The 15,996-nt window shown below is 49.0% G+C and overlaps 5 protein-coding genes across 5 annotated transcripts; 3 read left to right on the top strand and 2 right to left on the bottom strand.

The window, feature by feature from the left end:
• Positions 1-1,591: 1,591 nt before the first annotated feature.
• Positions 1,592-5,415, bottom strand: A1O5_05537 (serine/threonine protein kinase; the record flags this gene model as incomplete). Its single annotated transcript, XM_007746137.1, has 4 exons — positions 1,592-2,636; positions 2,689-4,127; positions 4,181-4,244; positions 4,298-5,415. 4 exons carry the CDS (start codon positions 5,413-5,415, stop codon positions 1,592-1,594), a joined length of 3,666 nt encoding a protein of 1,221 aa, XP_007744327.1.
• A 281-nt stretch (positions 5,416-5,696) lies between these two features.
• A1O5_05538 (uncharacterized protein) lies at positions 5,697-8,011 on the top strand (the record flags this gene model as incomplete). The annotated part of the gene is made up of 3 exons (XM_007746138.1): positions 5,697-6,043; positions 6,097-7,699; positions 7,757-8,011. 3 exons carry the CDS (start codon positions 5,697-5,699, stop codon positions 8,009-8,011), a joined length of 2,205 nt encoding a protein of 734 aa, XP_007744328.1.
• A 384-nt stretch (positions 8,012-8,395) lies between these two features.
• A1O5_05539 (uncharacterized protein) lies at positions 8,396-8,740 on the top strand (the record flags this gene model as incomplete). The annotated part of the gene is made up of 2 exons (XM_007746139.1): positions 8,396-8,503; positions 8,558-8,740. The coding sequence occupies 2 exons, from the start codon at positions 8,396-8,398 to the stop codon at positions 8,738-8,740; spliced, it is 291 nt and encodes a 96-aa protein (XP_007744329.1).
• Positions 8,741-9,534: 794 nt separating this feature from the next.
• A1O5_05540 (uncharacterized protein) lies at positions 9,535-9,910 on the top strand (the record flags this gene model as incomplete). Its single annotated transcript, XM_007746140.1, has 2 exons — positions 9,535-9,744; positions 9,851-9,910. 2 exons carry the CDS (start codon positions 9,535-9,537, stop codon positions 9,908-9,910), a joined length of 270 nt encoding a protein of 89 aa, XP_007744330.1.
• A 3,712-nt stretch (positions 9,911-13,622) lies between these two features.
• A1O5_05541 (uncharacterized protein) lies at positions 13,623-14,767 on the bottom strand (the record flags this gene model as incomplete). Its single annotated transcript, XM_007746141.1, has 3 exons — positions 13,623-13,964; positions 14,020-14,596; positions 14,703-14,767. 3 exons carry the CDS (start codon positions 14,765-14,767, stop codon positions 13,623-13,625), a joined length of 984 nt encoding a protein of 327 aa, XP_007744331.1.
• Positions 14,768-15,996: the final 1,229 nt, after the last annotated feature.

The following is a 15,996-nucleotide window of genomic DNA, read 5'->3' on the forward strand; positions in this document are numbered from 1 at the left end:
ACGAAACATTGACGTCGATTGGTGTGTGCGCTAACACAGGCTGTGCAATTTACAGCGGCCGTCCCTCGACTAAGAGGCATTTCCCAGGTAGGCCCAACCATTGCACATGTCCCCCGAGACATATGTGCCACCCAGAGATAGATGATTTACGAAGTGGAAACATGACCACGGAGAACAGATTCTGTGAGGACTTTGAAAAACCGGGCTGAGAAAGTCGCGCACGCCAGCATAGATACATCTGTCTGCCTGTATTTCGTTTACTAAATGAGTGGTGCTGAGCTCGTGCAGTAGCTGTCGTTGAAAGCCCAACTTCAAAGGGGTGATTCTAGTATTCCTCATTTGTTCTCCACCAGCAACTTGTGTGCTCCCTCTCGCCAATGCCAATATAGGTTGATTGATTATTAGTGAATGACGCCTTCGTGGGTTAGAATCGGTAAATTTGCAACCTTGGTAAATTCGATTGTTTCTCGCGGTGAAGGCTTAGAACAACTGTGTTCCTTCAAATCAACGATTCGCATTACGGCTTATTGCGCCGCGTTCTTCCAATGCCGTGGTTATCGAGGGCATGATAGCGCAAGGGTCTGCGACGAATCCGGAAATAACACGAGGATGTATGGGACAAGAACATGTAAAAACTGGGGCTTGTAAGGCAAGCGTGGACGACAGGGTCATAAAATGCTGCATATCCAATCAGGTCACACCGTCTGTCGAAGAGCTAAGAGGACCAACGCCCGTATCTAAGCCAAACTATGTGCACATGCTATCGAGCTTAAGGCAGGCCGCACTATTCGGTACCTGCTTCGACAAAACCCTTCGGCAGCTCCTGCGGAGATTTCACAGTCCGGAGCTATGACCCCAGAGAGAAGATGTGTCCTTGTCACAGTATGGTCAAAGATCGGAGGGGTTTAGAGATTAAACCACTGACCGAAACGTCTATTCGGGATGTCTACATCAATGCTGCCGTTCGATATATGTGGCCGCTTGCACAGGGTTCCTTCACAAGCGTCGTTTACTTTCCTGTCGAAGATTGGGAGCCTAGAGATTAGCGACACGACCGACGCAATTGATGCGGCAATCACATAATCAGTCCGAAATTTTAGTACCTTGAAAGCCTGGCGACTCAAGGCCGTAATTATGTTTATTTCCTGGATGGTCTAAGGACCCTTTCTGAAAGACATTAACAGCTCATGTCACTTGTCTTGGAGCAGAAGCTGACGCAGATTTCGAGCATGCTTTCGACGCGTATCTCGACCTTCACGATGCGAAGATCGCTGAGGCTCGAAGCGAACTCACTCAGCTAGACCCCAGAATGGTTTCATACACTCGTTCATATTTTCAAGGAATTTCTGATATATCAACAATAATGTCGTGAGCGCGGGCCGGACTCGGAAAATTTATCGCTGTTTGTTTTGAAGTGGTCGGCTCTGGAGTTCCTCTTTAGGTTCCTCCGGGCTTCGATGAAGCACGGAGGTCAGCCATAGGCGTACCGGTGCAAAGGCGAAGCTCTTCGCCGCTGATGCACCAAATATCAATAACGGTCGCAGCTTAACATGGTCGCGAAAGAAGGTAAGGGGAAGATGACGACCTATTCCTAGGTTTTCGCACGCTCTAGGTGAGTTGCACACTTCTTCAGGGCTGCCTCCAATTCGAAATGAACAGGCTGCTCCTTTTGCGACTCATGCAGCTTTATTCTCTGTCTCACCAAATCAAGAGGTATGGAACCTGCACGGTTCTTGACGTTGGCAATCGCTCCTGCGGCTAACAATGCGAACACACTTGGATAATCTCCAGAATATGCTGCCAAATGGAGCGCCGTATTGCCCTGGGCGGCGTCAACGGCATCCAGGATACCGTGGATGTGAAGTTGAGGGAACCGTGGCCAGCTCTCAGTGGCTTCGTCGAAATCTGCGGAGAGTAAAAATGCCAGCATCAAGGACCGGCGTGGTCCATTCTGCACTGCAATGTGCAAAATAGTCCCTCCGTCGTGTTCGCCTTCACGAATATTCATGTCTGCGTCTGGAAGCATCAATAGTGGCACCAAGGCTTTATTGCCTAGAGCAACGGCTGTTGCAAGAGCAGTACGGCCCTCCCGGTCTCGAAAGTTGATTTGGGAATTTTGAGACAGAAGATAGGTGGTCATACTGATGTCTCCAGCGATGACTGCCTCATGAAGTACAGTCAGTCCTTCGTCGTTCTGAGCGCGAAGAAGAGACTCCGACTCCGAGGCGAAATAGCTGATGATTAGTTTAGCTGCGGCCAATGCACCTGTGGACGCAGCGACATGCAAGGCATGCGAACTTTCTCCCGTGTACAGGCTGTTGTCTCCACCTGAAATTGTTGGGCCAGGGCCAGTAACGTGTTGGAGAACGAGTTCAACCTTCGAGGCGTTGGCTTCGTCAGACCCGCAACTCAGAACAGCGGTTGATAAAGCATTCGGAGGAAGTATGGCGCCGCAGTCAAGGAACGCCTCGATGACGTGAGTGTCTTCCCCGCTTTCTTGGAGGGCATACTCAAAGGCTGTTAGACCGGCCTCGTTCAATTCATCGAGAGACAAGTTTTCCCTTTCGGCTGCAGCATTGAACACACGAATGGTATCTCGGACGGCATCCTTGTACCGAGAACCGTGTAACAGCCACCTGCCATTTGTGAGCGGTCATCCTTACGAGAGAAGCCTCTGAAGGAATATACCTGGACAGAGGCGGAACATGAGATCCAACGTGATGCATGGCCCAGGTGCCACTTGATGAGCCTGACTCTGAGACACTCCTCAGGCTAGCTCCGTGATCTAAGAGCAACTCTGCTATATCTGCTAGGTGCAATTGGGCTGCCAGCTCAAGGGCTGTGTCCGAATCATGGAAAGGCCGAATCTCAACGTCTGCACCTAGACGGAGTAATGTCTGCACAGCCGACTTGTTGCCGAGTGTAACAGCTGCATGCAATGGTGTCCCGCTGATGCGGTGAGAGAAGAAGACGTCAACAGTTGAATCGAACCGACCCATGGAAGCGTTCACATCTGCCCCTGCATCAACCAGCATGTTAGCAATAGTATCAACGTCTGGACCGCTGAATTCTACGACATGTTGTGTCCCCAATTTTTCGATCTGTGCGTCAGAGTAGTTGCCACCGTCCTCCGAGTTCCGTTCTTGACTTCCAAACATTGATAAGTAGTGTAGCGGCGTGACTCCTTTAAAGTTGCTCACTGCCACGTTTATCCCTCGTCTAATCAGGTATTCTGTCATTTGTGAATCGCCGTGTCGCATGGCGAGATGAAGAAGGGTGTCGCCCTCATCATTGACTGCGTTGAGTGACCACCCGTGGTCGATAAGCTGCTTGGCTAATTTGAACATTCCGCAAAACACAACATGGTGAAGGGCAGGATTGTGTATGAGAGTTCCGTCCTCGCATTTGAGCTCCACTTCTGGAACTTGTGGTGAGGAGACCGCCGTTTGCTCAAGCGCAGTTACCAACTTCGTATCGTCAAGTCCACCATACCATTCACCTCGGTATCTCAATAGTGCTCCTTGAGAGGCAAACCCCATAGCTCGCTCAAACATACGTATTTTCATCCAGAAATAGTCGGCTGGCTCTGTGTCGACCTTGGAGTCGAAATCCCTGTCAAAAATGGCAGATAGAAGGAACACACTCCAGCGAAGATCTGTATCGGAGTCGCTAGTGGATTCAGAGTCGCTCTCTAAGCCTCCTGTGTCCTGCATAGGATCATCCAAGGCTTCAATAGAATCCGTACCATAATCGGCTTCTTCATGATTCATGTCATTTGCGAGGTCTTCCATATCGGCGTCCGAGTAATCTGACGTAGCCTCTTCAGTGTATGAGAAAGAACGTAAGATATCTTCCAGATCATCCTGGCCAATAAGCTTTCCATGAGATTGGAAAACTCTTGGGCAGATTAGCTGGGCGACGTTATCGCCCAAGGCGGCGGATAACTGGATGTAGTGTAGGACGTTTTCATAGTCTTTTTTACACCCCAGGCCAACAGCATAGTGAGAACTGAGTTGCAGGGCTGCTTTGCCCCTTTGATAGACTGATTCTTGCCGATTGTTCACTTTGTCCACCAGTTGCTGGACTAAGTCGCACTGTAGAGCCCAGGGTATATGATCAACATTCTCCTAAATTGAATTTTTAGAAGGGTCAGATGTTTCTGGTTTTTGAGCAGACTGACTCTGGAGGGGATGCTGCCAAGGTGGAATGGCTGCCACAAAGAGGTCTGATCGTGATAGTTAACACTATTTATCTCATTCAGCTGGTTTTGGTAAAGGAGAGTCTCAGCATATTATACCTGTTCTCGCTCGTGTGGCTAGAAAGAATTTTCCACACTTCACTTATTGCTGCAAATTCCTTGCGATAGATAATTTCTCGATCGATAGGCAGAATGGGGGAATGGTCAATCTCCACATCTCTCACGCAAAAGTCGAAAACTTCTCCTAACACTGAAGGTTTCAAGCAGTCACTGGTGTTAGAAATGACTTCCAGGTTCAACTGAAATTGCTGTCGAAGCCCTTCAGTCCCCAAACTGTCCAGACACTCCACCATGTCTTTTCGGTCCGGATGCACGAGACGCAAGTAATACGGTTCGCCCGCGCAAATAGACCACAGCAACAAACCGAAGGAATAGATTTCGACGGCGGGCATTAGATGGAACGGGACCTTGCCGGAGTACTTTCGTAAGTAACCGGGGACATAGAGGGGTGTGCCTCTGTATGTGGGGGACGAAATGCCCTCATCAATATCATCATATATAGTATCCTCGACAATGGAGCTTCCGAAGTCTGCAAGCTTAGCCATCAAAGGGCATCCGGTGGATGAGTGGGTTGAGAAGAGAAGAATATTGTCAGGCTTGACATCTCCGTGTATTACCCTGCATCTGTGAAGAATCTCCAAACCCGAGCAGATGTCGAGCATCAAATTCTGTCGCTGGAGCCAATCCTCGTGAGACATCGAGCAGGAAGCACCTGAAAGGTATTCAGCCAGCGAACCATGGTCTGCATGTTCCAAGACGAGCGAAACGGAAGGTCCAAAGGCTGTGGGGTCCTCGGATTCTAGGAAGCCTAGCGTTCGGACAATATTGTCATGTTTCAGGAAAGGTGGATAGACCGAAACCTTAAGCTCCTGAAGCACGGCGCCGTCGTAGAGTTCGCCTGAATCTTGTTTCGTGCGCAGTTGTTTGGCCACCACCAAATCCCCGCTCTTTGTATCTTTGCACTCGTCTACCTGAAATGATGTCCCCGAACCCAGAGGCTTGATTTTGATCAGCTGATCTTGCTGGTACACTGGTAACCGACTAGTGGCTGCGATGAAGGCCGCGACGTGTCTGGATGGTCGTCCTGACGACTTCGAAGTTGAATGGGCCCCTGCATCCAGCCAGAAGGGAAAGGCGGCTTCAAGTTTAGCCTCCATCTGCGCATCGCCAATACCACCAACACGCTTGAGTGAGAACGGCAGTGTTTCGAAAGAGTAGACGAATCATATAACCGACGAGCGCGAAGGTGCATTTGGAGAGAAGAAGGCGAGCCTCAACTGTAGCTGCAAGCCGAAGAAGCTGAATTGATGCCTAAGCTGCACGTGCCTACTTTTGGTTAGTCCGGTTGCCTGGCAGCCTTAACATCAACTGACTGAAAATGATGTCTCGATGTCTCCTTTTTCTCCTTCCTTGGTCAATCAAGACCCAGCTTATTATCATGAATACTGACCATCTAAAACGGGAGCTACAAAGTGATCTTTCTGCGTCTTTTCCGAAGCGGGGTTTTCCTTATCAAAAGGTGGCGGCCCTGGTTCTCTATTGGACTGAAGATGATTTCCAGCCTCCTTGCAAAGACGAAGCCCGAGAAGTGAAGGATCTTTTCTCCACCGGGCTCGGTTATGACACTGTTGTATTTCCTATACCGTCGACGAATTCACGAAATGCATTGGAGAAGGCCGTGGTCGACTTCAAGTATGCATACGATCTAGGCTCCAACCTCATGATTGTGTATTACTCTGGCCATGGCGACCCCGACGACAAGAGAGGGAAGGCAGTTTGGGCGGCGTAAGACGCACCTCCGCCTTTGAAATTTCCTTTTTAATTCCTTGCTTTTATAGGAAGGCCGTGGGTGAGCCCACAATTGACTGGTTCGAAGTCCAACCTCATCTGGAGAACGCAAGCGCCGATGTTCTCTTTATTTTCGACTGCTGTCATGCATCGCAGGCCGCCAAGAATCGAAGAAAAGGCTCCTTAGAACTTCTCGCCGCTTCATCGGCGGGAGGCCAGACACCTTGCCCCGGGAAATATTCATTTACGCGCTATCTTGTGGACGAACTTCAGAAAGCACTGGTTGAGAAGAACGGTCTGCAGGTAGATGAGCTGCACGCGAGGATAAACAGGAGAGTTATGCATACAACCAGAGTGACACCGGTTCATTTTACTCTGCGTCCTGACCCGGCACCAAGTATCCTCCTACGACCTCATTCCAGGTCTCCGAGCACAGCATCACCCCTTGGTGCCCTTACCATTACAGTCTCGGTTCTAGAACCCCCAAGCCGTCATAGTATCCAGAAACTAGGCGATTGGATAAAACGGACAGCTCCCAACAGTATTTCTGGCATCAAAGTGGATCGTGTTGTCGACTTATCTGGCAGCCTCCGTGATTTTCTTCTCGATGACGGCAAGGCTGGAATAAGTGGAAGATTTATTGACTCACTGGGACCGAAAGACAAAGGGCTCTTGCTAACAGATCTGAACAAGCTCAGTCAGAACATTGTTGACGCCAGGATATCCGAAACAATTCAAGTGGCAGGATCGGCGATTACTACATCATCTCCCGAACCCAATACGGCTGCTGATGGGAGTACACCGCTGGGATCATCCATCTTCCAAAAATTTGAAATGACTGCCCAAAAGCTCTTTCAAAATGTCTGGAATGCAACATCAAAGCACCCCACCTTTCAGAGGGGAGACCTGAAAACACTTCAACAAAACGAAGTTGCGCAACAAGCAGGGCTGACTACCACGATAGGCTTGAGCTTGCTTGCTCGTGATGAAGAGCAAGTGCCTGATCCTGAACCAAAATTCATACCCTGCGAAGACTTCATTCACAAACGGTTGCTCGGAGACAACGATCGATTTTCATTGGCCACGAAAAATGATCAGTTGGTCATAGTTGAGATCGTGAGGTATCTACAAGGAGAAGACGGGTCTCCCCCCCAGTCAATGAAGGCACAGTTTCCGAAGACGTCGTCTTTTCTGTCAAGACCAAAGCCTGAATATTTCCAAATCCTTCGCTGCATTGGGTATACCCAGGACAAATCTGAAGGGTGGTATGGCCTAGCATTTAGCATTCCTGAAGGTAGCTCTACCCATTCGACGCTCGAAGGTCAATTCGGTCAAAGTCCGAGAGTCCCGTTGGAAATTAGGTACAGACTCGCTTACAGGATAGCTCTTTCATTATACGGGTTACACAGCGTTGGATGGATTCACAAAGGCATACGCAGCGAGAATATCTTATTCTTCCACAAGTCAAAGAACAATGACAAGACGTCAGCACTCGATCAGCCATGGTTATTTGGGTTCGAATACGCTCGTGAAACCGGACAATCTTCCAGCCAACAGCCCGAATTTAGGATGAACAGATTGTTATACCTGCCGCCGTCGAGATGGGGAACGCCGTCGGCAAAATTTGGGCCCGAGCATGACATTTATTCCTTGGTAAGTCAAAGGTTTCTCTGCCCTCAATGACCTGTCATCGGACTTACGGTAGACCAGGGGGTTCTACTTCTCGAAATTGGGTTCTGGGTGAATGCCGAGAAGTTGCCGGGAGCAAGTATGAAGCATATTCGGAAGGCAGAAGATGCGCAAGCTCAGTTCATCAAGAGTGCTGGGAAAGATCTCAGTCACATCATGGGAACCAGGTTTGCAGGAGCAGTTTCAACTTGCTTGAAGGGCCATGTCGGCGAGCGACAACTGGACTTCCGCAAGGATATAATCGATATTTTGGAGGGTTTGGCGTTATCTGAATAGAAATCAGCGACTATTGTTGGCCAGAATCCGAATATCGTTTGCGACGTGCTCGGAAACAAGCCATCTACCCCATCTGGATTGTCTCCTGCTCAAACGACTCTCTTTTGTGATTGGTCGCTGAAATTAGCGAAGCTTACGAGGACGATGCAGAGCAGCTGAGCCTGAAGCTGAGGCTGAGGCTACCTTCTCATGTTGCACGTGCTAGATGCGGCATGCGGAAAGGAGCGGGGAGGTAACATTGCTGTCTCGAGACAAGCCGTGCGCGTCTCGCTTGCCGCTTTTGCTCGATATTACTGTTGACCTAGTATCACTATCATCACAGAAATCGTCTAGCGAACGACTCCCTCAAGCAAGCAACCGTCAAGCCACCTAAAAGCACTGACCATGGATAAAAATGACGAAGAGAAACCTAAGGACTCGATGAATGACCAAGAAATGCCACGTAGCGAAGACTGGAAAGCCCGAGTCGCTCGACGAGCAGATCCAGCCGAGGTAGGTATTGTCGCAGTTTTCATGTGTCTGTTACGCTGACCCTGTGGCTTGCAGTGGCCTACAGAGTCCTTATTTCAAAAGGGAGAGCAGGTCTGGATTGCTTCACCTGGATCTAGAGGAGTGAGGGGCCCTTTCAAGATTGTTGGTGTCCTTGGAAACGAGCAGTATCGGGTTCGCGACGAGCGACTGGGCACTGAGGAGCAAGTTCCCGGCGCGAACATGAAGAGGCGACCTTAGAGCTTACATAACAGGATCTGGCCAACAGGCATCCTCTTATGCTGTGGCGAGGTGGAAAGGCAGCCAAAATATCCGACCTTCATCTATGAGGCTGAACATCAGGCAGAGTGCACCTGAATTAAGCCAATCACGGGTCGGACTCAAGACAACACATCTGTCTTGGATTTCCCTCGCTATCAATTCAGCATATCATCGATGCTCAGGCAGATTAGTGAATACAATATGATATGATATGATATAATCACAATGTCAAACTCTCTATCTTCCCTTCTGATACCTACCGTTAAGCGATTATTCCAGAGTGCCAAAGCATCCATACTTTCTCTCCGAAGGAGCGGGGCAGATAATGGGATTCAATCTCAACCTCGATCTCAGCCTCGTCAGAGTAGGTTCATCACCGGACGCGAATTTGATTCGTACTAATTGCGATATCCTCCTAGTCGAAGACTATCCACTCGGTTACCCTCGACTCGCCGCATTCTTTTCCAGCAACCCAAGCTTCAGTGTTGCCCGGCGTTTTCGAACTCTGCAAGCTCGCATCATTCTCCTTCAGCAAGCCCGGCTCGCTGATCTAGAGGCTCAGTTAGCCAGAGAGGACGAAGCTGAAGAGATAAGGCTCTATCTCAGTTCGTACAAGCAGGACGGCAACGAGCGGAGGTTGGCGATCATCCAGGAGGCCAAAACAGGGCTTCAGGAGTACGGTTCGCATCCCTCATAATCTCCTCATTGTAAATCAATTCCTCATCCACCTTCTATTCATGAGAACAGAAGCAGCTATATCTAGTTATCGAAAAATGTCTATGATGCCGACTCCGACAGCCCTCAACTTGCAAAGCACAGTTAACTGGATGCACAACAACAAGCCTGTCGTGAGGCCCGAAGCCGGCGTATTTGACGACACGGATGACCTGGTGGCTTTGGAGATGAACGAGGACCGTGGCCCCTGCGATGAGACGGTTGAGTGGCTGCTCCAAAAGTGCCTCCCTTCGAAGCTCACAACTCTGGTAAGATGGAATCTCGCTCGCTCTGTCCGCTGGAGCCATGGTTTTCCAAGCATTCGGATTTTATCCGCATATCTCTCATGCGGTTGGCTGACAATCCGATCATTAGGTCTTCGCCTCAAAGGCAAGTGTCCGTCGCAACCGTGACCCTATATTTGCCTTTTTCTAACTTAGTAACCGGCTCCAAACCACAGTCTACACGCAACCATAGTAGAGACACCTACACTCACCTCGACTCGCCTACCCGTGTGGAACAGTTCTCGCGTCTCATCACTACGTTGGCCGTTGTGATCTTGCTGTTCTTGCCCATGATACTCTTGTACAATCTCCAGACCGACCGTTCACGTTTCCTCTGTATCCTCTTCTCCGTCATGATGTTTACGTCTGTGTTGGCGATCTTCACAAAGGCACGGAAGGCAGAAATCTTTGCGGCTGCTGCTGCGTAAGTATATTGTCTTTCCCCCCTCCCCGCCACTGCGAATCATCTATTCATGAACGGACTTTCTGACGGACTGGACATAGATATGGTGCCGTTCTGGTTGTTTATGTCGCCCCTCTGCCATAGACAGCATTGTTCTTATGCCATCGCCGTGGAAGGAAATATGGCTAGCTTGGTACTCTGAGAGACATCTTTTCCAAAACTGTGTTGCTATTGCGGTGATCATCACAGCCGATACTTGGAGACTATTCGCTTCTGTGTCGGCTAAGTTTAGTAGTAAAGTATGACGGGAGAAAGAGCTTAGCTTTCAACAAATGTTCAGGGCCCAGATGCTGCGAAGGGTACGAATTTCCCAAGTGTTTCAAAATCACGAAATGGCTTCAATATTGACGGTCATCACCTTGTTCATCAGTCCTCGTTGTCTGAGGCATGCTCACGGTAACTTGGTGAAACGCTTTGCGCATTCCAGTGGATGGCGTTCAATTGGTCTCATCATGGTTGTCATAATTATAGTAATATATTGTAACAAGGCAAAGTGGCTGTGCTGTGCTGGGCTGGTAGGGCGATGGCAGGGAGGAAAAGCTGTCTAGTCACATGTCAAACCAAAATGGGCTGGCAGAAAGGGGTTGCGGAACAGTTTACAGTGCTGGCAGAGTGCCATTCTTTACAGTTTGAGCAGAGTATCACGAATTCCATGGTTTTTGGCGCCGTCTACCTAATTCCTGAGTGTTTTATCAGTTCTGTCCTGTTCCTCGATGCTGCCGCTGTGCTAGGTGTTCGTAGCCCTAGCCGCTGCCCTCTAGGTGGAGTTGATGGTGGTGGTGTTGTCTTGTCAGTATCAACTAGAAACGCGTTCTCGATTCCCGATCTGCTGGACAGGCCTCTGTGCGTTGTTGCACGTGCATGCCAAAGCCTGAAGTGCGCTGTTACAATGAGACCATCGATTAATATTATCTTACTCTTAAAGTACTTAATGGATAAAAGAGAGAAAGTCATTAGAGTCTCCGCTGACTCGAACTAGGTGGAAGAAGACTCTCCCTCTTTCTTAAGCGTTGAGTTGTTGTCAATAGGACTAGGTGAATAGAATAAGGCATTGCGTTACTTCGACTCTTAGTTATTTACCGCGTAGCATGGATCCTGGTAGTTTCTCTCCGCATTATGCTAAATATGGGGGTAATTCTTGACCGTTACTACTGCTCGACAATGATATCACACCCATAACATCATCACACCCACTCGACTGACTCGTTCTGATGAGACATTGCGACGACGAGGTGGCTTTCTTTCGATAGATAATCTGTATCGGTAGCTTCAGAGTCGCTTTTGAATGCCATATTCCAGATCCGCTAATTCCTATCGAGATGCTGTACCTCTTCGAAAGGAAAGGGAATGAAAATGTTGGAGGCAATGCTGGCGAACTCCTTACTGAGAGCCATATTGGATAAGTTGCGGTCCATTCTCTGGAGTTTGGGTCAGCTGAGTTCGTCCGTCTCCAGCCCGACCAAATCATCTTCAAATGATGGCTCGCGGCGGTGTCTGTTATGCATCCCATTGACGATAGCCTTGAAAGTTGTCGTATTGTAGGAGCTGCGTCTTGCATATGCATGCACACAAAGGTTGACGACTGCAGTTTCCACTTGATTACGACCTCGAAATTATTTGGTCCATAACCTTCACATGGTCCCTGCATTGTTTGCAGCTTGACATGAAGCATGATTTTCGTTTTTGCACAGCTGTCAGGTTCGCTGAAGACCAAAGCCTCTGGCTGGGTCGCTTTTATCGACATATTTCCAACCTTTTGAACAAGGTTCTTCCGCACTACAACCTCCTGATGATTGCAGTACTCCTCACCAAAGTCTCTAAGACATACCGGCGGGGCAATGTCGGCGCAGTTGAAGATTCGAATCTTCTGTGAGTTTGAGACGAGCAAAACGTCATCATGCCAGAGCTTGGCGTGCAATGCATAAGATACGGATGCAGCAGTCTTTGGTGCTGAGTTCTTCCAGTTCAGCGCTGCTGAAGATTTCTGTTCAAGTGACGATGGCAGTTGTTCATGATTGTCACATCTGTACAGACGAGAGTTGTCGTCAGGAGCTTCTAGAACCGTGAGAGGTATTTGGAAGCTGCATATATTCATCGAACAAGGCGAGGAGGCGCAAAGTCGTCTTCGAACTCCGTGTGTTTGGACGACATCGAGAATCTGCCTAGGTGTCAGCTTTAGAGGGAAACGCTGAATGAACAAGTACCTTTTGACAATATGTTAAGTTTCTTGCATCAGTGTGCTGACCAACATTGTCTGCCCAGACTATGGAGGTCTTAACGTGACCTAAATGGAGTCTTTAGTAAAAAGAATATATCAAATTCACTTTGTGACCCACCAGTCAGCCGTATCTCGATAACTGCTTCCAACAGCAAGTCGACGTCAACCTCGGAGGTCAAGTATACAGTGCCCAAGATGCCATCATCGGTAAGAAATGTGGGCGGCTCACTCAATGCGCGGCTCCCGGACCATGAGGAGGGAAACACGAAAGTCAGCAACATCCTATCAGTACCAGACACTCCTTGGACTTTCGGGGACTGTCGGTGAGACGATGGTGGGATGCCAATGATTTTCAAGCACCAGGAGTACGCTTTATATTCCTTACTTGAGGGGCTAGATGGCCCAGTAAATATCCATCTAAATGACAAGATTCACAGCCGAGCCGGCACGATTGGAGAATCGAGGCAGAGGCGCCTATGTGGATCATCCCCATGTTCAACTTGGCCCCACATGTCATTCGGAACGACCTCTCAATATGGAGAGGGGAGATATAAACTCTACAAGTGATGTAATTTCCCCCAAATAGATGCCTGCCGACTGCAGGTGGGTAGACCGGCAAAGACAAATGCGCATTTCTCCAGATGATGGTATTTCAAAGGGTGTATTCGGACGTCGGAGGATCTGAATAATGGCTAGCAATGGACTTTTGCGAAGTATTAACTGCCGTCAAATGCGCTCCGTAGATTGATAACCAACAAACTTTTAAAGCCAGGCAGCTGAGGTAGCTCTATGTATGCACCCTATCAACCGATCCTGCGTATCGCGCCTCGAGGCTCCCTCCAAATAGAGTCTGAAACACCCACCCCAGGGGCCAGTGGGACGGGCCGGGTGAGTCCTCACCTCTCTCATCCCCACCCTCTTTTTGAGCTAGCTATATCAATCATTATTGGGCTATTCATGCCTTGAGAGTAATTCCAACGTTGCCAATTGCCATAGCCCACGTTGCCCATGCAATACCACTTCTTGTATATCTTTGTATGGCCTTTATCTCCATGCCCGGAATCACTAAAGCCACTGGCAGAATGGCGAATTTTCTAGACCTGGCTATATATTCACAGAAAAACCCCTCACACGTCGGGTTTTCTCAACTTTGATCTCGTAAGGGTGAAGGCCACCTTTTGCTCAACTCCCTCTTTTCTTTTTGAATCGGCAGCAATTCTCGCCACATAAACATTCCTTATCCAAGCAACTCCAATAATCATCGGAGTAGTCGACCGTAATCTCCTCTCCGGCGGAGATGCCTTTGGACACCAGCACGACCCGCTGCACACCAAGCCATACGAACCGTTCGTATTGCGAGTTCGGCTGGCAGGAGTGGTTCACAAAGCGGGTGTAGTTCCCTTGACGGCCTTGCCAGATCTGGTATACACCAGCTGGCCCAGACATTTGCACAACGTCGAGATCTCGTAGGCCTTTTGTAATAACACCGACAAATTCGCCGATCGCCGTTCCGCGGTCGAATGGCTAGATTTAAATGTTAGTCCGAACAAGGAGATGTAGAAGTGAGGGATAGAATTACACAGCAAGCAAGTAGACCATTGTTCCTTCCATTGTCTGTGCGAAAAATTTGAACTGGACATGGTTGGCGTGAACCGCTTCCAAAAAGAGTGGGAAAACAGTCGCATTCATTCGTCCTGGGGTCATTAGACTGTATCGAACTGCATTTCGCGCAAGAAAACTGTTTCGGTAACGTATGTTGGAATTTTTGAGTTTCCGTCCGTGGATCGATTGAGCCCCAGACCTGCTCATCTATGATGCTATCCTCCAGGTGCTCGAAATTGAAGTCCGGTGTCCACTGTATATAGGTATCGGCCAGTGGGATAGGCGGATCGTCTCTTCCAACGACCCAGTCGCAGGGATGTCCAAAATATGTGCAAGTTGTCTGTTCTCCGACAACGGATAGCATTCGACGCCATTCCGGGTGAATAGTATCGGCAGCGACTTCGAATCGCAAACGGAGTCTCTTCAGGATTATCATGTTTTTAGGGCAGAATCCTAGACGGTACTTGCAAAAACGATAGAGGCCCATGCCGGCAAAGATCAGAGAAACCCAGCCTCCGGCTTCTCGAATAATGTCGTAGCCGCGCCAAATGGCACTAAAGATGTTCTGGTTAGTACTGTATAGTCATGAAGGATGGAGCAGTGGTGGGAGGCAACTAGGGTAAGATGGTAGTATCAGCCCTACACTGCCTTTTTTCTAACATTTTATTCCGCAGCTCCTTCTGAGTCCATCCGAAGTCCTTGCTTGCGGCTGCAAGAGCGAGCATGCGAGCTTTGGAAATTGATTGGTTGGGATTTTCCACCATAAGCTTTTGCACTTGCTCATCGTAGCATTGTATCCATCGAGCTTGTACAATGACTTCGAGCGATCTGCAGCAACGGCTTACTTGTGTAATTTGGCGACAACAGTGATTCATGGTTTGAAAAGCAACATCTCCATAGATGGCTAATGGGAAGGTAACTCCTACAGATGTGGACGACCCTGACTCATGCAGATTGTGCCATAGGTCAGCCTCAAGAAGGCCAATGTTAGCTTATCATCGGAAATTTTGGAGCATCGAAGATATAGAGTGGTGGAAGTTCCAGCAAAATGAAGAGAGGAAACCATAAAGCTTTTGAGTTTTGCGCTGAATGAGTATATGTATCTTACGTGGTCTGGTGGGTTCAAGTGTATAGAACCGTGTATCTGCTTCCAAATACCGATGACGAGTCGTTCGAACGGAGACTGCTCCCGCTGGGGCGTGATGGCTTGCACATTTCGCTTCGAAAATTGGCGAGCGTTGCTCGTCAGGCGGCGTGATGAACCCTTGTCGGGCGAGGCATCTCGGGTAGTAGGCGCAGACTTGGCCAACCTCAGACCGCCGACCATTCTTCGGCGTTTGAGGTGGCGAGAGCTACGCTCCAGAGATTCATCATCGGAAACGCCGCCTGGAAGCTGGGGGTTCTGTTCGTTACAATTCAACTGTTGGCGTCCAGCGTTTGCTGCTGCTTCTCCACTATCAGATCCTCTTGAAAGGCAGGGTAGATCAATAGTCGCCTAAGGCGAACGAGCGGTTAGCGCAACGAGAATACCAAGGCGATCAGGGGACTGACCAGCGTAATTCTTTGTGTCTCCTTTTGTGCACTCTGTGGGATACCGCTGTGTGCATGGTCGAGGCAAGCTTCAAGACGTATGCGAGATGTGCCGGCACCCGCTTGCAATGAAGACAGTGCATCGTTCACTGCCTTTTCGAGAGGAGTCCGTATCTCCCTTAAAATCTGTTCATAGAGGGACGAATTTGAAGCCATTCGGGGTGAATCCCTTACTCTCTCTGCAGAGCAACTAGGGAAAGTAACATAAGACTGGATATGTACATACCTCGATACCTACGTTTCGCGAGGAGTGATCTCCTTTATTACCCAGTAAGTTTAGTGGCTTGGCAGCTTTTTAATGACGCAATACCTCCTATTTTCTGCTTCATTTTTTCTGCCCGGGCAGAATTACTTCTGGCTTTGC

The sequence above is a fragment of the Cladophialophora psammophila genome (assembly GCF_000585535.1).
Source record: "Cladophialophora psammophila CBS 110553 chromosome Unknown aczJe-supercont1.7, whole genome shotgun sequence".
Classification (NCBI taxonomy): domain Eukaryota; kingdom Fungi; phylum Ascomycota; class Eurotiomycetes; order Chaetothyriales; family Herpotrichiellaceae; genus Cladophialophora; species Cladophialophora psammophila.